Raw genomic sequence first — 26,177 nt, 5'->3', positions numbered from 1 at the left:
TTAAAGTATTTCTATTCATCTCATATTCTCTCATTGAATGAATCTACCTGGTTTGTGACTGAGTCACTGTGTTTACTGGGTTGTGTTTTCTTCTGAAAGCAAGAAAACTGTTGTGCCAATCTGCAGTATTTTATTTTTATCTGACAAACTCATTGACAAACCACGAATAAATTCCTCTCCAGATGTTGGATCAGAGCGGACGAACATCTCAACTGAAATGAGAAGAGCTTTTTGGTGGTGATATAAATATCCTGGATTCTAATTCTGGTAGTGACTTGAGCAGACAAGTCTGGACAGACAGATTTGGGGGGAAAAAAAAGGACGTTCAGGCACAGTGCTTGATGAAATGTTTTGTACTGTGTTTCTAAAAATATTTACGTGACTGAGAAAACAAAAGCTAAGCAGGCTCTGTGCTTAAAATTAGTTATGCATCAACTATGGTATGGTGTGCAACAGAACCAAAGCACTGTGTGTGTCAATGGCTGATTGTACTCTGGGGTTACAAACATAATGAGTGTGCGGTTTGGTATAAGGTTAGAGTGGGACTTGATGGTGAAGAGGCTGGAGTGACCAAGAAGAGACTGAGTTTGCCAGGAATGCAACAGGGGGGTATGAAAGGGCAAGAGGAATCTGCAGTGGCCGTGGAGCATGCCAGAGGGAAGAAGGGAACACGTGGAGGAAGGTGCTGCTGTGGAGTCAGATCAAATAGGAAAAATGGTTGTTCCTGAGAGAGATAAAATAGGTTGTTAGGGCAGCGGCATGTGGTGTGCATTTTGAGGGTGTTGCCATGAGAAGATGAGTCTTATGTGTGAAATTATGACATAAATGTGAAGGTGTGAAGGAGTGCTAGCAGAGGAGGCTGATTACCAACCTATAAGGAAAGAGGAATGTGGGGCAGCACCAGAGCGCAATACTGTAGAGGGGCAATTGAACCTGTGGTCTGTGTCTAAAGAAGGCAACAAAGAGTCTTGTGTTGGGAAGCACTAGCTGTAGAAGATGAGTCTCAGACTGCCAAGAGGAAACAGTGTGCAGGGAACAGAAGTTCTTTTTATGAGAGTTTTTTATCAAGGATCAAATCTTTACGAGGGTATTGTGGGATGTAAAGATGATCAAGCCATTTAAGTGAAGCAAGGATGGAAATGGGTATGCTGGATCTGATGGCCATGAGATTAAAAATAAGGGGAACTCCAGGATGCAAGAGGAGTTGGGTAACTGTAGGAAAGAGATGTTTAGAGCCTTTTTTTGCAGGCCGTTGGCCCCACTCCACCTTTTTGTCAGTGTTTGAATGCCACCCTGTGGACAAGCAGCAGTGACCAGTTCTGGTTGTAACACATGCCAATGTCTTGCTGTGGAAGATGTTCAGCAGTGGATCAGGGTAGCCATCAGAAGTGGTACTGATCTTCTCTTCCTCGCTCCTTGCAGTAGTATTTTGAGAACAGGGCTGAGCTCAGTAGCAGAATTGAAGCATGCTGTGTATATCAGAAGTATTTTAAGGTGATGTATCAGTTGTGTGGATATACACAAATGTGAAGATGTGCCACGGTATTTTTGGAGTGCAGTCATTGACTTCTGCTTTCCGCAGGCACCAATAATATCCCTTTCCATCAGGTCTGTGGGCCACAACTTTCCTTCTGTTCTTTGTGTTCTCTCCAGCGTGGCTTGTGTTGAGGACCAGCAAGAGCAAGGCTTCTCCAAGGAGGACAAGCCTGACTTTTTTCTCCAGCTCTCATTGCTGTCTGTGTGCACATAGCTCCTGCTTCTTCTCGTCTTGTCTGTTCTCTCTTCTGTCTTTTCGGTTTTGTGCAAGGAGAAATACTGAATGAGATGACTGTCTTATTTTCTACCATTCAAACCTGTCTGCTTGTAGCTTCTGTGTTCATATTAACCTCACGGTCTCCTTGTTAAATTTCTCTCTTCCTGATTGCTCATTATCCAGGTTATTTATAAACCATTCCAGGCCTTCTGGTGGTGGTGTGCTGAGGTCTACCAGCTCTTCTCCATTGCTTCTGTTTAAAAGCCTTTATAGAGACACTGATCATCACTCACCTTCTCTGCATGGCATTCTGGCATTCCCCTGCTTGCTGAGCTGCCCATCCCATTCCACATACAGCTGCTTAAAATCTTCTGCCTGCTGTTTGGACCAGATTGCTCTCATATTTAATGTCTGATGACTTACAAACAACACTGTATCACTTTCAAGCCCTTGCTTACTTTTGCTGCCTTTGCTTCTTGGTCTTTATCTCTCTTTTCCTTTTCCTTTTCCTTTTCCTTTTCCTTTTCCTTTTCCTTTTCCTTTTCCTTTTCCTTTTCCTTTTCCTTTTCCTTTTCCTTTTCCTTTTCCTTTTCCTTTTCCTTTTCCTTTTCCTTTTCCTTTTCCTTTTCCTTTTCCTTTTCCTTTTCCTTTTCCTTTTCCTTTTCCTTTTCCTTTTCCTTTTCCTTTTTCTTTTTCTTTTCTTTTCTCCTATATTTCCTGGTAAAGGGCAAGTATCAGCCATTCTGCACTTTGCATAGTGCAGAGCATAATCAGTAAGGGCTTGCTTAGCTGCCAGGATTGATTTTCATGTACCTTAAAGGTTCCTTCACAGTGTTCTGGGCTGATCATGCTGCAGGTACTGTAAGATACATTAGATTGGTAGAGACATCTGTAATATGAAAGGGAGCCAGGTGGTAATGCTCTCCAAGAAAAATGACTTTTGTTTTTATCCTAATCTTTTCAGAGGCAATCCCAAGCTGTGGCTGCATGTTGTCTTCAGTTCCATCTCAGTGTTTTTGAGCTTGCTGTCTTTGTCCATCTGTGTGCATGCCTATGGGAAAATGTTCCTCCGAGTCCTCCTGAGGCCACAATTCAAAGCACTGCAGAATGGGGGGGGGTCCCCTCTCCCTGAAGCATCCTGGAGCCCTGTTCCTGCTCCCAACGAGCATTACCAAGTCTCTGCTGCACTTGTGCACTTGTCAACTGATTTTCAGCACAAAATATCCATTGCTGAGGTCCCTTACTGTCTTTTTATTTGTACCACAGCAAGAAATTCCACCTCCTTCCCAGTGCCTCACTGTGATATGATTCCAGATGCCCCACATAAATTACTTGTTTGGTATGCAAGGATGTTGTAAACCAGTTTGAGTCTGGCCCAGTGGTCGGAATTGCTTATCGTGGAAGGGTCCACATACAAATTCTTGAAATCTCTGCCAGTGCGGGGGAAGTGTTTATTTTTTCCCCCTTTCCTAGAAGGCAGTCATGATTGCAGTTGGTTCCCATTGCTTTGTTTATTGGCAGTCTAAGCAGCGAGCTCAAATTGAAGCAGTTCCTCTTTGCCTGTGTATCCTGGCAGTGGCATGTGAGAAAAAGCAGATACTGGGTAGCGAGCTGCTTGTCGTCCTTTGTCTGCAGTGTGGATAAATCATGGGCTTCAGTGTTCTGTGCGTTTGGGCTGGTGTATTTTGTTGGTAGTAAGTTGAAGCGCACACAAAATACTGTGCTGCTTAACTGCCAGCAAGACCTGTAATGACTCATTTCTTTTTTTTTTTTTTCTTTCTTCTTCTGCAGTGATTGTAATGGAGAGACAGAAGAGAAAACAAGAAATAGAGAAAGGACTTCAATTAATTCAGTAAGTGGACAACCTCATTGCTTCCTGTGGCTTGGGAGGTGGTTATCTTTGTATCAAGGATTGCAAGGATCAAGTTCTTTCTGTTCACCTTTCTCAGGAAGACAGTATTCCTATTACGTAGGTGAGGAAAGGAGGGTAAATGCCAGGTGCCTCGTACACTGCTGTTACCAGAAAGAGATGACCTGGGCTCTGTTGCAGTTGCCAGCCTGGTCATTGCCTCCAGTCACTCTTCTGCAAATATTTTGTGTCTGCCTAGAGCTTTGGTGATTTCCTGTGTGGTAGCTACAAGTTCAAGCACTTCCTTATGAAGTGTGGTCATGCTTTTCCCTCCAGTAGTTGAGTTGGCAAAAGACTCAAGGTCCAAGTGACATGATGAGTAGGGAAGAAATAAGATTAGAATAAGATTTCTTTTCTTACGGTGTGCTTTGAATCCTGCAGTTTTATGAAATCTGTCCATCCACAGTAGAGAAAAAAGCCAACTCTTCCAAGTTATGTACTGACATCCTTTGGCATGGCCATCATATTTTTACCCCAGTTTGAAATTATGTGAGGCTGGTAACCAGTTTCAGACAGAAAGTTGTGAGGTTTATTTTGGTAATGTTTATAAAAATGTGTAAGGTTCCCATAAATGAAATAATTTAGAAATAGAGGATGTTGTCTGTGTTTCTTGAATGTGTCTTAAACTCTGAACCAGGGAAAGTGTTATTCATTGGCTTGTTTTGGGGTAGTCCAACTTTATAAGCAGTGTGAATGTTTCTTACAAAGCCATTACATTTCCTGTAGTTAGTTTTAAGGATTTGTACTGATGAAATTTTAAAAAGTTTATTCTCTGACCAGTAAGGCCATGTATATGGTGCTGTATTTCAAAGATGAGGAGGGACATGAAGATTGCTAGAGATTTCTTGAAAACTTTATGTCGTCTCCAGGAAAAATAATATGTGTGGAGCAAACAGGTGCTCTGATTTGAAGAACAGAACCTTTTGCCTATGTCTCGAGGCTGTTGTGGGGCAGATGTAATCCACACAAGCATGGCCAGTTCTAGTACACAGACTGGCAGTCTTGGCCAAGGCAGCAAGGATTGAATGGTTTCTTGCACCTCCAATGTTTTCTCCTTTCATTGTGTTTGTGGTGTAGTTCTAAAGGCATGTGGCTGAGGTAACGGGGAGGAAAGTGATTGCATTTATCACTGTCTTTTCCGTGACTGCACAGAGGATTTGAGGAGATCTTGAAGTGACCAATCTGTTGCCTCTCATCAGGGCTAGGTGCATTTATGCTCCCATTTTCTATGACAACCTCACATGAGATTTTCTCAGAAATGTTTTTTTTTATAGGTGGCTGTCTGGAGGCATGTGACAAAATATCACGTGATATGCACAGAAATATATATATATATATATATAATATATATATATATATATTATTATTATATTATATTATATATATATATAATATAATATAATAATAATATGCACAGAAAATAGCTGAGAATAAGATTCCTCTTGTCTCAAATACCTTTGGGACCTGGCCGTCTCTTGACATCACTGTGTCCATCACTGAGCATAATGGTTCCTAATTGTGTTCTCTTCACCCCAGCTGTCTTTTAAGTGATAAAACATTCAGTAAATCACTGAGATAATCAAAACAGGACTAAAAAGATGGTTTTCTTCATCAGACAAAAGCGAGATTTTACATGGATGCCTGAATCGTGAACACTTTCTCTTCTTTTTTTTTTTCCAGGTCTACATTACCCTTAAGCCAAGAAGATTATGAGGTAATTACAAGGTGTTTTTTTCTGAAGTGGGGAACCCCTAGGTTAACAAGATTTGTTCTGTTGCACAGCCATTAGTTTACAAACAAGAAGTAGAGAGCAAGAGTAGAGCGTAGAGATGGTCTGTCACAGTTTGTGTAAAATGTAAAGCGTTAAGAATTCTGGCAAGGAAAACTTCAGTGGAAGGAGAAAACACTTGAGGGATCAAGAAAGGAGGAGATTTGACTGGATTATTCTTCTCCACCAAAAGACTCATGCTTTAAAGGAGAGTGGGGATGTGGGAGAATTGTGGTGGGCAGACAGGTTGCTGAAACATGGGAAGGAATGGGAAATTGGGAAATTGCTTCTGTTTCCATGTATCCATTTCAGTCTGTTTGCTCTGTCCCTTCTATCCAGGCTGTCTTGCAGAAGCTGGTGAGAAACTTGTTTGCAGAGGGCAATGATTTGTTTCGAGAGAAGGATTTCAAGCTGTCACTGGTACAGTATGTAGAAGGGCTGAACGTGGCAGATTATGCAGCCTCTGATGAGGTGACCATCCCAAAGGAACTCCTGTGCAAGCTGCATGTCAACCGAGCTGCCTGCTACTTTGCCATGGTGAGTGCCTTCCCAAGGCATCCCCAGGAGTCAGGGAGGACAGCTGGATTGCTTTGGGTGTCATGCAGATGGAAAACATGTCAGTAGGGGATTCAGCCCCCAGCACTGAAGGAGATGGTGACACACAGAACTTTGATACCTCCTCACTATCACGCTGTGTCTTGCAAAGCCAGAGGAATGATGTAAAGAAGTTGGGTCCTGCTTTTGTTGGCCAGGCCTAAGGTACTAAGAAGGCAGTTCAGGTCCATGTTGTTGAGGAGTTAATGCACTCTGGAAATGCAGTTGTAAAGATCCAGTGCCTTCCTGTACTGACTCTGAATATTGCTCTGGAAGTTTGCCTGCCTCCCCACGTCTGTGAGACTGGAAGATGGTGAGAAGGCTTTGAATCATGGCAGAGCATTCAGAACGCATATGGAAAATGATTCTGAAATAATCAGGCTCTAAAAAGCTGTGTTCTTCCATTTTCTTCAGGAATGCAACAGTCTTTCTTTATGGCACAACCCCAAAGCAGGTCCATCCTGTTCATAACGAGGCTGAGTCCTATGAGAAAAGTTAACAGGCAGTCACATAATTAAAGACTGTCAAATGTAACATGTCCACGGTAGAAGGGGAAGCAATATAAGGTTGTTCAGGCAGCCCAAACCGTGCTGTTCACTAACTTTAAAGTGTTCTGTGTTTCACCAGAATTAAAAAAATGCAATGAGTGCATTTCCAACTGTCTTTTCCATGCTTTTATATTTCTGCTGAGGGATACAACACATGGATTCACACAGAGAAGGGCTTGTCTGCTGTGCTGACTTTTGTTGGTTTCTTCCACTCAGGGGTTGTACGAGAAGGCTCTGGAAGACAGTGAAAAAGCTTTAGGTCTTGACAAGGAGAACATCCGAGCGCTCTTCCGCAAAGCCCGCTCTTTAAATGAACTTGGAAGACACAAAGAGGCGTATGATTGTAATAGCCGTTGTCTGCTGTCCCTCCCCCATGTAAGTTTTTGACATACAGCTTATCTTGATTTCTGGGGCTCACCACGTTGCTCTTCCATCACTTAATATTTAGCATGAGGCCTGAGGAGGAAGGAAAGTTGGCTATACTTGGTGACATGCTTATGTCCAGGAATCTTCTCTCTCTCTCAACTCAGAGACGATCTTTGAATGCTTGTGTTTCTTCAGTCCAAGTCACCATCTGCACACAGTACGAGCCAGAGACACTGGCTAATGGTAGAAGGTTTGCTGGCCTATTCACAAAGAGCAAAAAGTTCCCCTAACAGAAGGTGAGCTAAGGCCATGAAGGTGTTTTAATTAGCCCTCTTTATATGCCTAATGAGAGTGACTGTGAGCATGGCACAAATGCAAACTGGAGCCCTGTAGGGAAACATACATGTTTTTCCTGTTTTAGATAAAAATGTCTGATGTTTTAGTTAATAATTGCTAAGGCAAGCTGATAAAGTGTTTTTGTTTCTGAGGGATATGTGAAGGGGTCCTTGATGATTAGTTGTGTTCACAGGTGTGTAAATTTTTTTACGTCAGAGGGGACTATTCGCATATACTAGGCCCTGGGTATTTTCTTAACAATGCTTTTATTGTGCTTTCTTTTAGGCCAGATATTGACCAAGTAAGCAAATTCTGATTACATCCCAGTGAGTGGTCATCTTTGCTAAATTTAGTTCTGATCCATCAAAGTAATGCTGTTAGAAAAAAAAAGGCAACTACTTCAGCAGAAGTTATTTTTTTTTTCCTATTAGAATTGCAGAAGCAATTTTATAAAGCAAAGCTATGTTAGCAGTGTTGCCTCTTTTGTATTCAGTTTACTTGAATTGGCAGAACAAGGTGACCAAAACACACTGAAAGTATTGTGTTAGGGGAGTTGTAAAGACCTATTTCTTAAATCCTTTTATAAACAAAACTGCCTAATACATCTGTTCATGTAAAACTGTATGTGGCTGTATCTCACAATGTAGTTCAGCCATTTTAATATGTGGCTGAAATGTTAAAGATCATGGTGGTCTACAGACATTTTATCTAACTTTTTTGGGTCAGGATAGCTCAACTTTACAAATTCATTATCAAGACATCTGCATTCCTGGCTCTGAACAATTCTGTCTTGTAAATTAAAATATGCCATTGCCTTATTATCTGATTAACAGGAATCATAAGCCTTCTCCGCATCAAAGTCAAATCAAACTATCCATCATCTCAGTTCTGTTTCAACTACACCAGTTGCTGGGCCTCTGCAGCAGTGAGGTGGTTCCAGCTTGTGTTGCTGTAACAGCTGAGAAGCAGATTGTATATTAAAACTTACAGTGATGAAGGAGTGCCACTCATTTGACTCACTGTCTAGCAGAGTTAGCGTAACCCAGGTGCAGATATTCAGTGCTGATAGCTTGCAGAGGTTCCCAGCATGGTGAGACTGGTGCTTCTCTGTGGTCTGCTTTTAGGATGGCACAAAGGGTGTTTTTTTTAGGATGTTGGAAGAGAGCATTTTGCATGCCCTTATTGAGCATCCCCTTGCTTAGGTGGGAGGCAGTAAGCACCTGAGGGTGGCTGAGGAAAAGGAAGGATAAAGAAAAATACTCAGAATGACAAAGATTGAGTAAGCTCCCAGTCCCAAACCTCAGGCCTGCTTATTAAAAATTAACTCATGCTGTTGGGAAGTGAAAGCAGCCTAGAGAAAAATATTTTTGATCTTGTCCAAGCATCAGAGAGGACATCTTAGGGACGTGATGGCATGTGGAATTGTATAGGATGAGCCTGGTAGGTATTGTTGTAAGATCAATGAAAAGATAAGGTGCAGGAGGTCTTTTCTTTCTGGGAGTTTTCCACAGGGAGCAGGAAAATGGCAGGTGTCAGAAGACACCTGCAAGACTGTTTAGAAAGGCAGAAGAACCAGAGGCAAAGAGCATTGAAAACATGATTGGGGTAAAATATTAATAAAGACAGAGTGATGGTTATGTCAGACAGATCTGGGAGTTGGAAGGGATGGAGTAGGGGGAGGCAACCATAAGAACTGACCAGGAAGAGATCTCTGGAGAGTATGGGGACAATTTCAGGAAAGGAAGGTACATCCTGAAGAGATATAAGATGGAGAGAGAAGACGACATGGGTAGATTGGATTTTTTCTTCACTGACTTCAGACCAAACCAGTGTTGAGAATGTGGGGAAAGAAGATCAGTCAAAAGGTGGCATTTCAAATTGAGGAGAAAAGTTCATGATGCTGGGGGATGGAAGATCCACAGGCTACTGAGGGGCTGAAGGAGAAAAAAAATGAACCTGCAGAGAGAAGGAAATTGGGAAGATCAGAGTTATGTGGTAAGCAGAGAGAAAAGAGCAAGCTTCAGGGTTATAGATGAGGGAGACATGGTAGCATTCAGAAATGATATTGCAATAGATTGGGCGAGCATGTTGTTTTTCTTTGAAGAAACTGTTTAAGTATGCCAGTATTTTTGCCAGCGGGAAAAGGGAGGAAAGCACAAGGAAAGAGTTACTGATGATAAAAATAAGTGAAGAGGTTTGTGGCAGGTTAGTCCAGGCAGAACTGGAAAGAATGGAGCAACCTCAGTACTTCAGCAGGAATGACAGGAACATTCTGGTCTGCATGGCCTTTGCTAGGGTTGCTGTGCTGCTATCTACAAGTGAGGCTTTTTGGCACGGCTGTGCGGACAGCTGCATTCCTGTTTGTTTTGTCTGCCACAAAGACACAAAGCTGAAAGTGTCCTTCTAATGCTTTTGTCCCCAGGATGAGAGTGTCACGCAGCTGGGACAGGAGCTTGCACAGAAGCTGGGACTGAGGGTTCGAAAAGCATATAAAAGGCCTCAGGTATGACTATTTTCTTGTTTCTTTTCTTTCTTTTCTTTTTTTCCTAGAGGCTATCCTTTGACTCTTTCAGATTTACTTCTGCAAAAGTGGTAGGTGCTGCTTTGCAGCTACATACACAGGTATATTACCCTGCAATCCTCCCAGCAGGCCACTGGCTCCCCTCCTTATCCTGCCTCTTTGATTCACTTTTGCCTTTGTCCATTTCTGGCCCCACTGCTGCTCTGGGTCTTTTCCAGGATGTTCCCTGCATCTCCAGCAAGGTCAGACTGGTGCTGTAGGAGAATGTAGTAGGAGCCTGAACCTACATGAAGAGAAAGACATGTGGCCTGATCCCAAAGGGGGTTTTGCATCATTTTTTTTTACAGGTTTTTCCCCTGTAATAGGAGTAACAGGAACGTGGCTGATACACATCTGGTCAGATGCTAGGAAAGAAGGCACCAAAAATTAAGCTGTTGGTCCAGTTAATGGATCCCAGTGGCTGGATCTGTTACCTGGCTTTTAAAGAAAGTGCTTTAGTACAGTGCAGGTATAGAAATGTATACTCTGGGGTGGAGCTAGAGGGCGTTAGGCCACTGCTGGCCCTCTCAGATAAATCTGCTTTGGTGTAATGTAAAATCATGGGGTGTATTTTCAGGAGTAAGCAGCGCTAGCTTGTGTCACTGAATGTTCACAGGATGACTGTTAGTGTGCTTCCCTGAGCCAGCTCTGCCCAATATCCCGCAGCCCCCTGCACAGCAGTGTGTTGGACACCTTCAGGGGACCTTTACAGTAGTTGGTGACGTGGTTCCTGGGCATTCAGTCTGCAGAGAGCTTTTGGGAAAAGTGTGGCTCTGATGTCATGTTCCACTCAATGACAAAACTCATGTGATTGATCCACCCACAACCCCTCAATACTGTAGCAACTCTCAGCACTCTGAAATGATTCTGTCTCAAAGAAAAAGAAGATTTACTTGGAAAATACTTTTTTTAGCTGCTCATTGTGTTCATTGGCCCAGCCATATTTTTGCTGCTGTCACATTACTGAACTCTGATGGGCTTAAACTATGCTGATGTGTTGAAAAAACAAAGACTGTAAAAGACAAAATGCTTTTATTGCTTGATGTGTAGGGATTGGTATTTTGATAACACCTTGCTATGTTTTGTGTTGACTTACAACTTTCATTCCAGTGCTGTAAAGCCTTCCCAGAGCAGTAATGTTTTAATGAAAAGGAAAAAAAGTTTGGTTTTTAGGAATAATGTTAGTTTCCTGATCATGCATTGTATGTTAGGTGTTTAGTAAACAGTGAGGTGACACTGAGGTGTCCATAATAAATATGTGGTCCTGCCAGCATTCATAAAACTACCTTTGTGTCACAGAGTTATGCTTTTGGGGTAGCTTTTATTTCTAGACAGTGCCTGAAAGAAAAACTGTATCATACCCCAGCTTTACCTGTTTTACAAGTGTTTGTGGGCTGTCTCTGTTCTAAGACATCTCTCTTCTTGCAGCAGGAATTGGAAACATTCTCTCTACTCAGTAACGGCACGTCCATCAATTTGTCAAATCAGGTACAGTTGGCATCCTCTAGTTATTAATGTTGATGGATTGCTACTGGAATGTTTCTGAGCTTTATTTACATATGCATTGATAGCTGTCTTTTAGAATTTAAATGTACTAATTAGTGTATTCCCCTTTGTCATGGTTTAACTCCACTGGCAGCTAAGCATCCGCAGCTCTTCTCTCACTCCTTCTACCAGTAGGATCAGGAGGAGAACTGGAAAAAAGGGTAAAACTCATGGACTGAGACAGACAATATAATAGAAAAAGGAAGGGAAAATAATAATAATAGTGATCAAAGAATATAAAAAGCAAGTGTTGCATGATGCAATTACTCACCACTGAGTGATGCTCAGCCTGTCCCGAAGCAGCTGCAGTCCCTCGTGTCACCTCCTCCTGGTTTCACTGGTCAGCATGATACCACATGGTATGGGATATCCCTTTGGCCAGTTTGTGTCCTCTCCTGGTTCTGTCCCATGCCAGCTGCTTCTTACTGGTGGGGCAGTACAAGAAGCTGAAAAGTCTTTGATTAGTGCAAGCACTGCTTGGCAACCAGTGAAACCGGTGTGCTATCAGCATTATTCTCATCCTAAATCTAAAACACAACACTGTAGCAATCTACTAAGAAGGAAATTACCACTGTCCCAGCCAAAACCAGGACAACGTTATAAGGAATATTGTTAAGGAAATTTATTTCTTTGAGAATATTTCTAGTGAAAGCATTTTTACTGTCAACAGATCAGTGACGATGGTTATTTTTCTTGGTTATTGTGAATGGTTGTCTTCTTTTGTATTTTAAGTAAGTTCCAGTTTTCAGGTTTTTACATAGTTAGGACTACACTAAGTAAAAATCAGGAAATGCAGATGCTGAGGAAAGACAGGAGGTCAAATCAAGCAGTGTAATTTTGTTATCCAGAACTGAGCAAGGTGCATACACAGTTTGTGTATTCTTTGTATTGTCCTTTGACCTGGGAGATCCTTGAGCAGAGCTCTGCACAAATATTGAACCAAAATATAAGAAATTGCTGAATTCTTTGTTCCACCACTGGCTAACAAAAGCCTTGATGTTTTTACAGGCTGTCTGGTACTTCACATTACTCCTTAAAGCAAGCAAAATATAACCATAACTGACATTTTGTTTGACAAGGAGGGATACTAAAGAACTAGTTTACTTGCCAATGTGCAGAGACTTGCCTTCACTATCTTTCTAGGAGAGCAAGTCAGTTTTCTTGTATAGTTGTGCCTAGTTTTTCATTTGTAAATCTTGAAGAAATTGGAATACTGCAAAGGCCAGAAGTTGTGTAAACTATGGCAGTAGCTGCAGTATCTAGAAAGCAATGCTTTACTTGTACCTTTGTAAGTTTAAACTGAAAGCACGCATACTTGCATCTGTTTATGTTACTGTAAAATATGGGGCTTATTTTATTCCTTGCCTGAAGCTTTGTGTCAGCAGTCTTCGTGGAAACCTTTTCCTGTTTTGAGTTTGCTGTAAAAGTTTGTGGTTATTAGATAGCAAAGTGAACTAAGAGAAGGAACATTGTGTCAGACCAGGCTAATCAGATCTCTCTGCACAGGGCTGACTGACTGGTTTGTCCTGGGACTTGGAACGCAGTATTCTTTCTCACCCACAGAGGAAAAAAAACAATTCTATATACAGATTTGCTCACGTGGTTGGGCATTATGCAGAGTTGGTATTCCTTTGCAGCAGCAAGACTTGTCCACTGCTAGAGGTGAAAGTGCATAGGTTTTGGATGAGCGGACTCTTAAAGTTTTGTGGTTTTACTGTTCTTGCACTAAAGGAGGCAATAAAGGAAAATAAAGAGCCTGATGTGTTAGGAGTAGTAAAAGGTCTCCTCTGTGAATTGAGAATATATTTTTCAAAGATTAATTTCTCGTGATAATTTCTCTGTTCTTTCCTTTGCCCTCTGCAGACCACTTCCAATGGTTTGGGGTCGATTGATGATATCGAAACAGGTAAAGATATTTCTCTTCTCTGATTTTTGTGGTGTCAGTGTGGTACCTGACCAGGCTGGCAGGCCTGAGAGGTTTGTGGTCTGCATTTGTGTGTCTCTGTGTGCTCCTGACTTTGATACCTAGGAGGAAGAAAAGATGATGGGAAGCAGAAGCATATGGGACTGTTACCTTAACTAGTTTCCCTTCATATCTTCCATATTTGCAGTCAGTTACTGAGGCACTGTTATGAAGGGCAAAAGAGGCTGAGCCGTTATATGCCTATTGGTACCTCCTACAGAAAAGCTTCTTGTGCTTCTTGTCCAGGCCCAGCAAGGGACATCTCCAGGAATTAGAAGGGTGTGCTGATGTACACAGCTTCCTCCAGTTCTGCTTTCTTAACATTGAGCTTGGCACAGCTTCTGAGATTCTTCTGTTACTCCCAGACAAAACAGTCTAGATAAAGTTAAGATTGTAGGCAACTGTCTGTGCTCCGAGCACATGTGGTCCTTCAGGACACAGAGATGGAGGAGTTCAAAACAAGGGGGTTGGGAAGGATCCAGGGAGAGCCTTGTGCTGCATAGAGGAGGAGCAGAGTGAGGGCCACAGGGTTGCTTTTCTCATGCTGAGAATCAAGTGACCTTAACTCTTCCCCTGTAGGAAGGCTGGCTGCGTGCTTTGCCCTTTGTTGTGTGCTGGAGCATTTTAATCTTGCCTCTGAGTGTGTCAGTCTCTGTTCCTTTGAAAAGTAGCTGCAGCACTAAGTGTGCAGGCTTAACACTGCAGATAGCTATCGCTCTTTTTATAGAAAGACACTAATTTCATAATCAGGGTGCTCTGGTGTCTATTTTGGAAAACATGTTAGTTCCCTCTTGAATTCTGGTTCAGTAACAGAATGCTGCGTGCAGGCATGAGACCCAGTTCCTCAAAACAAGGAGAGTTTTTCAGTTATTTGCTGTGCTGAGATGAGCTGGGCTCTTACTGCAGAGTGAAGAGTGGCTGCATCCAGGAGGCTCTTTGTCTCGTCAGGGCTTGGTGCAGGAGCAGCATGCCAGCTTTCCTGCAGCTCAGGCAGAGAGAACATTTTCTGCTAGATCTTTTCAAAACTGAAATGATGTGTTCTCCGTTGCCCTGAGATTGGCATGCTGTTAGGAGAGCTGTGGGTGCCAGGTGCCCCAAGCGAAACCCACAAGACTGTTGGGGTTTTGTTGATGTTATTCTGGGGTTTTCTATTGTTCTGTTTTTTTTGTTTTTTTGTTTTTTTTTGGGGGGGGTGTTTTTTTTTTTTTGAGATGCAAACTCGTGATAGCCCCTCCATTCTTGAAGTCAACTGATTAACTCAGCCCTGTCCTGCATTTGTCATGGCTCAGATATGGCTGAGTATTGCCTTTGGCCAACTGATGCATGGAGGAGCAACTGCTTTTTGGGATGTAGAGTGAGAAACAGGGCTCTTAAAAGAAATCTGTTCACCTCTCTGGGACAGGCAATGTCCAGAGAAGCTCCCAAGTGGGGAACATATTCTGCTAGTTTTGGTAGAAGCTCAGGGAAAGGAATGGACAAGACCCTCAATGAACTCATAATAATACATGTGGCTTAGTAGTGTTGGAGCAGTGGCACAGGAGGGCAGGGGTGTATGTGTGATCTGTTCATCAAGGAAAGCTTATGGTTTTTGTTTTTTAAAGTTTGGGCAAATGTTAAAATGGGTACAGGGGGTGCATGAGCTTTTTAGCAGAGAGTAGATATGGGCATGGTGATTGGTGAGGAAACTCAGTGGATGGGAGTGTAATGGGGAAAGGAGAGGTAGGGGAAGAGATAGGATGGAGTGGAATGGGAGCGAGGAGCCAGAAGGAGGAGAGGGTTTAGGTATCAGAGAGAGAGGAGCAGACATTTTTTCTGCTTGAAGGTAGTTCCTTGCTCTTCTTCTTGTTAACCCATACCAGTCTGTGGGACATTCCTTATCTTTCTCTGCCTTTTGATCATATGTTCAGTTTTTCAGAGTTTGGGGTCTGTTAGGGCATATGAGGGCATCTCTCTGCTTCCCAGTCTGACTGAGAACCAGAGGGCCTCATTCATTCCTTGGAGAAGGTCTGAACTTGTAAATCCCTTGAGGCTGTATCATTGTGAACCCTTTTACTCCCCCCTGCACGTGTCCCTGGCCCCTGCGGCATGTCCTGAACTTCTTGTTGGCCTTCACAGGGATCTTGACAGTACTCCAGATTAAAACATCTGAAAAATGGGAAGGGACAAGCTGTCCCTTTGTGCTGAGGGAAATCTGGCTGCACTACCAGCAATGAGGCCAGCACCAAAGGGAAGCTGAATGGCTGGCTCCCAAGCATGGCTGGAGGGTCTGCACCAAAGGGAACTGAGCTGAGAGAATCCTTCGCAAAGGAAACATGGGGTTGGAGCCAGGCCTGATCTGAGGAACAGCTTTTCCTGTGTAACCAAGGGCATTTACAGCCTTCCTTTGAACCACTCTACTGCCTGTGGTGGCTGAGTCTAGCTGCAATGCTGAAAAAGTGTGTTGGAGCCCATCAAGTACATGTGCTCTCCTTCAATTGCATGAATGAGTTTTGTGGAGAGGGACCAGTATCTTGCTATTCCCCCCCCAGCCATTCCTTTGTCATTGCTTGGCTTCTGGTGCTTTGTACAGCAACCTTAGCTGCTGTCCTCCTGCTCACAACTCCTGGAGGAAAGGTAGCAGCGGGCAGGGGTGGGATCTTGTAGGATCAAGATTTGCACTTCAGAAACTTGTCAAGTTTTTTTCCTTCCTTATCAGTCCTTCTAATGAAAGCTGTTGTTGCTCCCTCCGAACTTTCCCTTGCTTATAGCTTTAGTCCACCATAGGTACAGTGCAGCCACTGCTGTATGGATGGAGGTGGCAGCACCTTTTTCTGATTTCTTTTCTTTTATTCCAGGACATCTGCACAGGGGCAGAATTAAGGTAGTTTGGGTGCTTGGTTTGAGAGCTGCAAATGTAATACTTCATTTCCTGAATTTCTAACATTTGAACATTTTTTTTTAACCTTTAATTTTTATTTATTTATTTATTTATTCTGGAGAATATAATGCTCTTCTGTAAAGAACATGCGCTTGTAACCTTAACTTCACTTAACAGAGGTTTATTTTGCATGATGGGAACACATTACCTTTTCAGTAGTGTAGCAGAGCAGTAAGGAAACCTTAGGAAAAATCCCTGCCTCTCTCCTGCCCCAACCCTTATTCACACAAGTTTTTAAGGGGATGTTTGGTGCTGAGTGTTGGAGAGAGTATAGGGAGCATCCTCCCACCTGCAGACATCAGGAAGCATACAAGAGCAGGGAATTTTCTTGGGTAAAGACAGCTGAGTGAGTCTGATAGGACTTTAAGGCACACATTTTTATCACAATGTGACGTGAGCTTTTGATCTCTAGCTTGTCCCAGCAGGACCCTGTGATTTTATCTTTTGCCATCCAGGATGCCTGAGGGTTTAGAGAGTTTGTGTGAATAAGCAAGCCTTCAGCTGGGGTGTCAGAGTTCCAAGGAGCAGAGAAGGCAGCGGTCTCTGCCAAGTGCCTTAGTGAGGAACATAAACGGAAACACCAGGTGATGGGTTCTACAGGAATCAGATTATGTGCCTTTGGCCTTCTGTCTTGGACAGCAAATTCAGTAGCTGGTCAACCAGCAGCTTTATGCTGTTCTGATTACTGCTTGACACACCCTGACAGCCAGTCTGTGCACTGGCCTGTAGGGCATATTTCAGCAATCAGTGAGTCATTGGAGACTGAGAGCAAATATCAAAGAGTAAAAGCAGATGAGAGTCCCTCCTCTCTGAAAACAGGACATACTCGGTGTTTGTGATTTGATGTATTGGTTTTGCCAGACTGTGCTCTGCTTGCATCCTCCTGGTGACTGACTGTCTCTGTTTCTTCTCCATCGCAGACTGCTCCATGGACCTGCAGTGCCTGCCAGCTCCTGTGGCCACTTCCATCCCTGTGAGCGAGGGGCTGTCCCTTTTGCACTCGGATTCAGATGCAAAGGGCCTGCCTACCTCGCTCCCTGCTGCCAGCCTGCTCCCATCTCCAGAGTCTGTGTCTCTGCCAGTGCCTGACAGTGTGGAGGACTTCACAGATGGGGACATAATTGGGGAAGAACTGGACTCCCTCCTGGATTCCCTCGCTGAGGGTTCACCGTACCCTCTAGTAAGAGTGGACATTGCATAATTCCCTTGCTGCTTGATCCAAATAGATCCTTAGAGCCTGCAGTTATGTGTACTGCTTCTCTTTCTGTCACTCCTTCCTCCTAGCTCTTCCTCTAGCAAAACTCATTCATTCTTTTGCTTATTTCTATAACTGGCTTGTGAGTACCTAAAAAGCTTGTCTCTAAGCCTGCTTTGCTGTGTGCAGCTTCATAGAGCTGACCCTCAGTGGCCTCCTCCAGCCACCATCTTCTCCCTGGCCTCTGGTGTCTGTGGATTTGAAGCAGGCCTGAGGGTAGACATAAGTGAGCTGAAGCAGGTGCAGTGGATGTATTTTACACAGTGATGTGCTGGCTGCATTCAGCCAGAGCTCTTTGCACAGGTCTCCATGTTTAGAAACAATCGCATTTGATGCTTATGTTGGATTTTAGTTGCCAGTAGTGCAGATGTTATGTGAATCAGCTTTGATCTGGAAACAATATAACCACATTCAGGCAGGAAGGAACTTGAGGCAAAAAGCTCTGCTGAGAGGCGCCAAGAGTAATGGTCATTACCCCAACCTTGGTGCTGTGTGTATTCAGCTATGCTGTGTCTCAACCTGAACTCGTGCAGATGCCCAGTGCAGGGCTCTGCCTTGTGGGCTGATGAGCTCTGGTGCCCCAGAACCTCCTCAGGAACCTCAGTCAGACTCTGTGTGTTGCAGACAGGTGGGCAGATCTGTGGGAGGTCTGCAGGTGGATGGAGCTGCTGGGTGTCCTTCTGCTTCAGATAATGCAGCACATGCTTGGGTGGGAGTCTGTTGGCTCTGTCTTTGTTCAGTCACTCCCTTCTTGTTTCTAATACGCTGCTTATCCTCTTCCTTCTCAATCTCCAAAGTCTTTGGTCCAGGGCACCATTCCCACCAACCTGCCAACAGAGATGCCCCAGCTGATCCCTGTGTTTCCAGGGGGAACTCCGCTGCTTCCCCCAGTTGTGACAGCTAGCATCCCTGTCTCCACCCCGCTGCCACCTGCCTCCTTTGGCCTGGTGATGGATCCCACCAAACAGCTTTCCTCCTCCTCTGTCTTGGATGCCTTTGAGCCCCCGCCCGGGGGAAGTGGTGGCTCCACCTTAGATTCCCTGGATTCCCTGGACCTGCTCCCCTACACAGACTCACGTCTCGATGCCCTGGATTCCTTTGGGACAAGCAGAGGGTCGCTGGATGCCTTGGACTCCTTTGCCATCGGTACGTGTGGGGCTGACAGGGTTTTGTTCTTCTTTACCTGTGCTTGCCACAACTGTTTCCTTCAGTGCTGAGGCCTGTTCTTTAGCTGTCTGTGCCAGTGCTTCAGAAAGGGAATACAAATGTTGAAGAGGGCAGGGAATTGTTTTGAGCAGAGCAGCTGGGTATGTCTAGCTCAGGAGTCGTAAGGAGGGCTGTAGGTGTGTAATCCCAGATAACTAGTATGTGCATGCTATGAAGTCTCAGAGGAGAAAGGAACACAGGATGTTTAATGGAGTGAGGTCTAATTATGGCTTGGTATTCTGGATACCTCCCTTGGCACAATTTACTTGACTATAAAGTTTTTCCTCCACCTTCCCTCGTGACTGTTGGACATTTGGGGCCAAATGAGCAAAATCCTGGTGACTGTTTTAAATGAGATAGGACCTTTTTGCACTAGACTAAATGGTAAGGGCCAAGGTGGGTCCTTCCATCTCTGGATTCAGAACAGTAAGCATCCTGTTGCCTCAAGTACTGGACTCTCACATCTTAAGGAGCCAAACTGTGGAGATCAGTGGGCAAAAAGCAAGTTTCCACCTATCCCATGAGGGATGACAGGCTTCTTCTTGGTTAGGCTGTCTGCTGTATTGCTATATTTTGGTTAGCAAAAAATATTTTCTGAAGAACAGAGATTGGCCAGTCAGCACTTCAACACACTGCTTTACCTAAGGATTGGACTGCCTCAGAGCTGCCACTTTAAAAGTGTCAGAGCTCAGTGGCACAGAGTTGAGTTCAGTATAGTTTTGGGGACACAAAGGCCTTTCCTGGAGCTTTTCCAAGACTTACATGGGGGATTTGGGTATAAAATGTTATGAACAAAACAAAGTAATTTTGCTGGCATGTGTTTGTCTTTCTGTGAGCAGAACTACCTCTGAAAGTGAAATGTTTTTGTTTTTTCTCCCTTCTTTGTCCCAGAAGAAACCAGCCCTCAGGAACTGCGACATCCACCTGGCAACCAAAAACCATCCCCCGTGGTGAGTGAGCCGCTCCCCCATGCTGATGTCCCAAGGTGCTCTGGAGCCAAGGTAGTAGTGACTTGGGTGAAGTAGGTAATTTGGGCCCCTCTTTTTAACCTGCCCCAATGAGCATTTCCTCCCACCTTGTGACAGGAGTCAGGAGGAAGACATTTGTTCTGCCTTCGTTTTTATCCACAGTTCTGCACATTGCCAAAGTAAACATGGTGTGACCTAGGTTGTAGGATCAACAGGGGATCAGGGAGGCCAGTGTGCTAATGTATCTTGCAGCCTCTTAACTGTGGATCAGAGTAATCCAGGCTTTCTTAAGACTAGTGTAGTTCTTTATTCCTCTTTTTCCCCTGTCAGTCAGCTTTTCCAGGTTGCTCTGTTCCTATCCCATGTCTCCAGTCCTGTGGGAAAAGGATGTCGATGGTTAGCAAGTTTGGAACACAAATTGTTCTTCTTAGATTCCTGTTCACTTGCTGTGCCTGTTACATAGCTGTAGAACAAAATCTTTGTCCTCAGATTAATTCCCAAAGACTCACTGATAAGTGGTTCTTTTCTTTTTTTCCAGGTAGTGGTGGGGTTGATTTGAGAGTTGGTTGTAATGGATGGAATGAGAATGAGTGAGTGGACATTCTGTTCTGTCTCATGGTAGAAAACTGGTGCCCCTTACCAAGAGAGAAAGAGATCTTGAGGTGATCATATCGCGCTTTGTTATTTTTGAAAAAGTTACGTGCAGCTTTTCAGGAAATGTCATTTCAGCATTGAATGTTTTGATGAGGAAGATGAGGAAGTTTTTTTAGAGATGGGAGTGAGGTGTGAGGTTGCAGAGTTCTCTTAGCCGTATGGCTGCAAAGCTGAGAAGAGAAGTATGTATGGTTTTGTACAGGTCAGCCTTGGTGGAGTGAGTCACCCAGCTGTGCCCAAAGTCACCGAGCACCTGCTGTCCCAGCCAGAACCAGTAATACCCAACACAGCCTTGCTGGTGAAGAACCCTCTGGCATCCACCCATGTCTTCAAACAAGCCTGTCACATCTGCTACCCTAAAACAGGTGATGTGTTTCCTCTGTCACTCACAGCATTGCCCATGATAAAGCTTTACCTCTCTCCTGGCTGACAGAGGGAGGCTGATGGAGTTCTTCTCTGCTGCAGGGCCCAAGGCTGGTGATTACACCTATCGAGAAGGCTTGGAGCACAAATGCAAGCGAGACATCCTGCTGGGCCGGCTGAAGAACTCAGAAGACAAGACTTGGAAGAGGATCCGTCCTCGCCCAACCAAAACCAACTTTGTAGGATCATATTACCTGTGCAAAGGTGATCTGGGGGGGGATAGAGATGTTGGTGGCTGGAAAGGGGTTGTAAGGTGTGGGCCAGGGGGTCTGGGAAAGGACTTTCTATTGGTCTTGCCTGCTGTCCCTGGGGTCTTCCTGTCCCATCAGTAGCCCACAGCCCGTAAGGCCCAGTGCTGTCAAAGAAGATGAACTCCCATGCTGTGGAGAATGGGCAGTGAAGAAAGTGATGGAGCAGGAAAAGAGTTGCAAAGGCATAGTGTGGTGCTGTGCACAGCTAAGGGCTTGGAACTGCCCTGTTAATGCAGGCTTTGCTGGGAATCTACGTAGCAGCCACATGGCAGGTCAATGGCTCGACCTAGGAGAAAGCTCCTTTACTCTAACCCATCCACTGGGTCTCATTTAATGTGACTGGATTTGTCCCTGAGGCAGTGTCATTGGAAAGCACCTAATGAGGTGGGGAGAGAGCTCCAAGATAGTGGAGCTCCTCAGTGCTGGGCTGCTAGGAGAACTTCATCCAGTTTGGCTTTAAAAGGGGTCAGTTAAATTTCAGTCTGTCCTTGACCAAGCATAGCATTATAGCAGGTCTCCGGTTTCCACAACAGATTGTGATCTTCTTGAGATCTTCTTGAGATTGTCACTACTTAGAAGTTTGCATTAACTTTTCTGAATGCCTTGGTGTAAGCAAACTTGGAGGGAGATGTCTTTTCTTTTTCTTTAACTCTGTGTTTTCTTGCTTTCAGCTCCTTGTGAGGTGTGGGCAGTGGGAGGAGACAAAAGAGAGCTTAGTTTCTGACTGGGCCGCCCTCCCTGTGTGGTGGTGTGTGCTGTTTGTTGCTTTGTAGATATGCTTAACAAGCAGGACTGTAAGTACGGGGATAACTGCACCTTCGCGTACCACCAGGAAGAGATCGACGTGTGGACGGAGGAGAGGAAGGGGACTCTCAACCGTGACCTCCTCTTTGACCCACTAGGTGGGATCAAGCAGAGCAACCTTACCATTGCCAAGCTCCTGAAGGAACATCAAGGCATCTTCACCTTCCTCTGTGAGGTACAGAGCTGGTGGGGGAAAGTGGGCCCTTTCAGCTTCTTCTCTGTGTGGATCGGAATCATTGATAAGTCCCAGCCAGTGCCCTGTACCCAGAAGGGCAGTGAGCAATGGATGCAGCTGTGTAGGAGGAGGGTGAGAAAGTTTTCCTCACCCATCAAGCTGCCTGAAATACACACAGCCACATGGGACTACTTTCCTCTTCCTCTGTCTTTAGGTGTTATTTTGAAGCGTAATTTGTATCCATCTGTTTTAAAAATGAGAATCCCACAGTACAGCAGCTTTCCACTTTATGTCACAGAGTCACAAAATGGCCTGGGTTGGAAGGGACCTCAAGGATCATGAATCTCCAGCCCCCCTGCCACAGGCAAGGCCACCAACCTCCCCATTTCATACTAGACCAGGTTGCCCAGGGTCCCATCCAATCTGGCCTTGAACACCTCCAGGCATGGATGGGGCATCCACACAGCCTCTCTAGACAGACTGTTCCAGCACCTCACCACTCTCATAGTAAAGAACTTCCCCCTGACATCCAACTTAAATCTTCCCTCCCTCAACTTAAAACCATTTACCTTTGTCCTGCTGTTATCTACCCTTTCAAAGAGTTGATGTCTGTATTGAGCAACTGCCTTGGTCAGTTAGAAATTAGCTCTTACCCTTTTGACACAGTGCAGCATAGAGTTCCCTGAGTAGTCATTGTAATATGTAAAGAAACATGTTCTTAGCTGTAACTGTTGTGTGTTTTTTTCCCCTTCTATTTCTCCTCATTTCCTCCTTGTTCTTGCTCTGTTGTCCAACTGGAAAAGAATATGTGGCTCTGACCAAAATGTTTCCAACCACAGTGGAAAATACTGTGGAAAATAAGCCAAAAATGTTGTCCTGAAGCTTTTCCAAAAGTTTGCTTACTTTATTCTAATGCCCTACCATGAAGTTTTCACCAGGCTTGTACAAAGTTAGAACATTAGAATAGGCTGGCTCTGGTTCTTCTTCCCCTTCCAAGTGGCTCTGGTTTACTTCTCTATAAGGTTTTCGCAGCGTGCTAATTCTTCTCTTCTCAGATTTGCTTTGACAGCAAACCCCGGATTATCAGCAAAGGGACCAAGGACACGCCATCTGTCTGCTCCAACCTCTCTGCCAAACACAGTTTCCATGACAACAAGTGAGTGAACGTGTGTTGCACTGATGGGAGCAATCTCTCAGATGTCCAACCGATTTAATGCCAACCCCCTGGTCTCTTTCTTTCTTTGTTCCCAATGGGTTCCAATCGTAGGCCAGCTCAAAGTATGGTCAGTAGTGCTATATGCTTCTCCCTCCATGTTAGCTGCTGATGCTAAGGGATTTGAGGCAAGAGCAAAGCCCTTTGGAAGTCAACCTGAGTTTTCCATTGACTTAATTTGTCTTTGAGTTTGGCCTTTACATAAAGGTCAAGCCAAAGATCCTTTAGCTCAGGATCCTGCCTCTGACTGGCTGATAATGAATGTTTAGGAAAACAAGTATAAGAAGCATGTCAAGTACTCAGTAATACAACCCCTTCTGGCTCCCGGCAACCTGAGGAACTTTGCTGAGCCAGAGGAGTTTGTATATTTGCTGCATGTTTTTGAAGTGGATCTGATTTCTGAACTTGAACTCATCAACCATGGGCTGAGAGGTTGCACTTATCTACCTAGAGTTGAGATTGACTGAGAGGGCAGCAACTTGGTTTCTCAGGTGTTTTCCTAGAGTTCGCATCTCCTAGAGCTGATCTTCTGTGTCCTTTCCCTGTTCAGTCAAATGTACGAAAACCAGATGTAAGGAGGAGTGGGAGGAGAATTGGTGCTCTGATGACTCACATTTCTCTGGCCTGGCTGTAGGTGTCTGGTCCACATTGTACGTTCCACATCCCTGAAATACTCCAAGATCCGACAGTTCCAGGAACACTTTCAGTTTGATGTGTGCCGGCACGAGGTGCGCTACGGCTGCCTGCGTGAGGATAGCTGCCACTTTGCTCATAGTTTCATTGAGCTCAAGGTCTGGCTGCTGCAGCAGTATTCAGGTGAGTGTGGCTTGGTGCAGGACTGGAGATGTGTACACCTTAGTTTCTCCTAGCATGTGCTGGAGCCAGTTAAAAGGGGAAGGATGTGATGCGGAAGTGCTGTTGCTCACTTGTGCCTATGCTTAATCTCTCTTCTCAAGAGACACAGAAAATAGTGCCAAGGTGTTCTGTGAGATTATTTGGCCCTTGTCCCTTTACAGGAGATACTGTAAACTGCAGACTGGGGGGGCTTTTCCTTTGGGACCAGCTGTATAAGTTGAAATGATTGTTAGGTAGAATTGAATCTTCAAAGGTATTTTGATGCATAAATCCTGCAGAAGATCCTAAATAGCAGTTGGGATTTGGAATAAACATCTGGCACAGCGAGAATAGCAGTATGCACAGGTGACAAAGCAGTTACAACGGGCAGACTGTGCATCTCTAATTTCTCTGAACAAATTAACCAACGGTGTGAAATGATAAGATTCTTGGTGTTTCCCAGAAAGGCTTTGATGATGTACCTCTGAAGAGGCTACTACAGGAATTATGTTCAGATCACTCACACAATTACACTGCCACATCTGGCATTTTCACTCCTCCCTGACAATGCTGGAGGGTTTTTCTTGCTGCTCTCCTGTTAACTGAGTAGATGTTAGTCCGCCCACAAAGTTGCCTGGCTGTTTTTTTGCCACAGGGTCTTGTTTAGTGCAGAATCCAGCCTGGTAATGGGAATGCTTTAGAGAGGAAACATGTTTTAAATTTTCTTTACCATTCTTTGATGTAGTTGGAGGCAACTAACTCAGTTTACTGTTCAACTCTCTGTCACTATTGCGCATGCAGTCCTTAGCCTTGACTTGGCTCATGAAGGACAGTGAAGAACAAGCAGCATACTGTGGCAAATGCCATCTGCATTTTGCCCAGCTGTCTTCACTTACTCATGGCCACAGGAAAAAAAGAGTTTCAACACTAGTTTCTAAGACAATGTGTTGTTTGTGAATCATATGCAGGATTACTCCACTAAATGCTCATGATACTGCATGTAGTACTCTGAGTGCTCTAGTATTCAAGCATCCTGCTCTTTACCTCACCTCATATTTATTTTATTTTTAGAAGTCTCTTTGCTCCCTCTTTCCTTCTTCCTTCCTCTTCTACCTGTAGAAGAAATGGATTGATTTTTGCCTCTTGCCTCCTTTTCTCGAAGGAGCCACTTTCAAAAGAGAAGCTGAGGAGATAAAAGCAAGCTAAGAGTTTAGCTGCAGAGGTGGTCTTGTGCTTGTTCTTATTTTTTCCAACAACGGGACAGCCATAATCTTTTTCTGCAGAGAAGCGGATATGAGCCTGTTCTAGAATGGTAGATTATTGCCTCTCTTAAGTACAATCCTTGTTAAGGCAACAGATGAAAGGTGGTTGTCACCATTCTCTGAGAAGGCCTTAGCCTTGAAGCAGAGAGCTTGATTTAGGCACCAGTGCTCTGGAAAAATAGGAAGGGAGCATCCATTGTTCATAGCAGCTTGCATTTGAAACCAGTGGGCTGTTGCATTTCACAGCCATTTGAGCTTTTACAGAACATGTGGCTTTGCTCATGGGGATAATGGATGGCACTTACAGAGTGAAGGTTCCCATGATTTGAAAATGTGGGTGGGCAGGACTGCTTCTTTCTACAGTGTGGCTATTCACAGACATACCTTGCTATCTTCTTCTGTCATTGGAAATAAGAGCCTTTGTGTTCACTAGTGATGTTGCAGAAGATGCTGAAGTGTTAAAAGTAATCAGCATTACTGATCACCTTTTGCTTCCCAGACTTTCTCTTTGGGATAGTTAATGCTTTGTATTGGAAAACATTCTTTCATATCTGGGAGTGTTTTCCAACCACTACATTTCTAGACCATATTGTTCAGTTAGTTCAGATTTCTGGGAGTGGGAGAAGGCAGTCACTTGCTAAGGACTTCATTTGAAATTCAGTCTTCTGACAGGAGCTATATGTCTTTGTCCTGCTGTTTCTTCATGCGAAGGATCACAGTGCAGGAGTGAAGAATGGAGATGATGGAGGTTGCTTTGGCCATTTCTCTGCCAGATCCAGTGCAGTGAATTAATTCTTCACTGTGGTTTTCCCAATTTTGTAGTTTTTACCCCCAAAGTGTAGATCAGGGCTGTGTCCAGCTCTGGACTACTTA

The 26,177-nt window shown here is 44.2% G+C and overlaps 1 protein-coding gene across 11 annotated transcripts in view; it reads left to right on the top strand.

Moving 5' to 3' along the window:
- Positions 1 to 26,177, top strand: part of ZC3H7B (zinc finger CCCH-type containing 7B) — a 47,010-nt gene that overhangs the window by 2,479 nt on the left and 18,354 nt on the right. For 4 of the 11 annotated variants that reach the window (XM_031600246.2, XM_090141745.1, XM_090141780.1 and 1 more), the window contains exons 2-16: positions 3,545 to 3,605; positions 5,343 to 5,376; positions 5,770 to 5,967; positions 6,789 to 6,947; positions 9,697 to 9,777; positions 11,263 to 11,322; positions 13,243 to 13,285; positions 17,180 to 17,439; positions 18,312 to 18,660; positions 19,612 to 19,724; positions 20,545 to 20,707; positions 20,808 to 20,969; positions 21,790 to 21,995; positions 23,051 to 23,151; positions 23,843 to 24,024. In XM_031600246.2, coding sequence (XP_031456106.1) covers positions 3,553 to 3,605; positions 5,343 to 5,376; positions 5,770 to 5,967; positions 6,789 to 6,947; positions 9,697 to 9,777; positions 11,263 to 11,322; positions 13,243 to 13,285; positions 17,180 to 17,439; positions 18,312 to 18,660; positions 19,612 to 19,724; positions 20,545 to 20,707; positions 20,808 to 20,969; positions 21,790 to 21,995; positions 23,051 to 23,151; positions 23,843 to 24,024 — 2,164 coding nt within the window. In that variant the 5' untranslated portion in view covers positions 3,545 to 3,552. The remainder of the gene's footprint in view (positions 1 to 3,544; positions 3,606 to 5,342; positions 5,377 to 5,769; positions 5,968 to 6,788; positions 6,948 to 9,696; positions 9,778 to 11,262; positions 11,323 to 13,242; positions 13,286 to 17,179; positions 17,440 to 18,311; positions 18,661 to 19,611; positions 19,725 to 20,544; positions 20,708 to 20,807; positions 20,970 to 21,789; positions 21,996 to 23,050; positions 23,152 to 23,842; positions 24,025 to 26,177) is intronic. The other 7 variants (XM_090141794.1, XM_090141763.1, XM_090141788.1 and 4 more) reach the window with 7 other exon arrangements.

The sequence above is a fragment of the Phasianus colchicus genome, chromosome 1 (genome assembly GCF_987193195.1).
Source record: "Phasianus colchicus chromosome 1, bPhaCol1.hap1.1, whole genome shotgun sequence".
NCBI classification, from domain to species: Eukaryota; Metazoa; Chordata; class Aves; order Galliformes; family Phasianidae; genus Phasianus; species Phasianus colchicus.
Note: the sequence above shows the minus strand (reverse complement) of the source record. Positions and strands in the feature narration are given on the sequence as shown.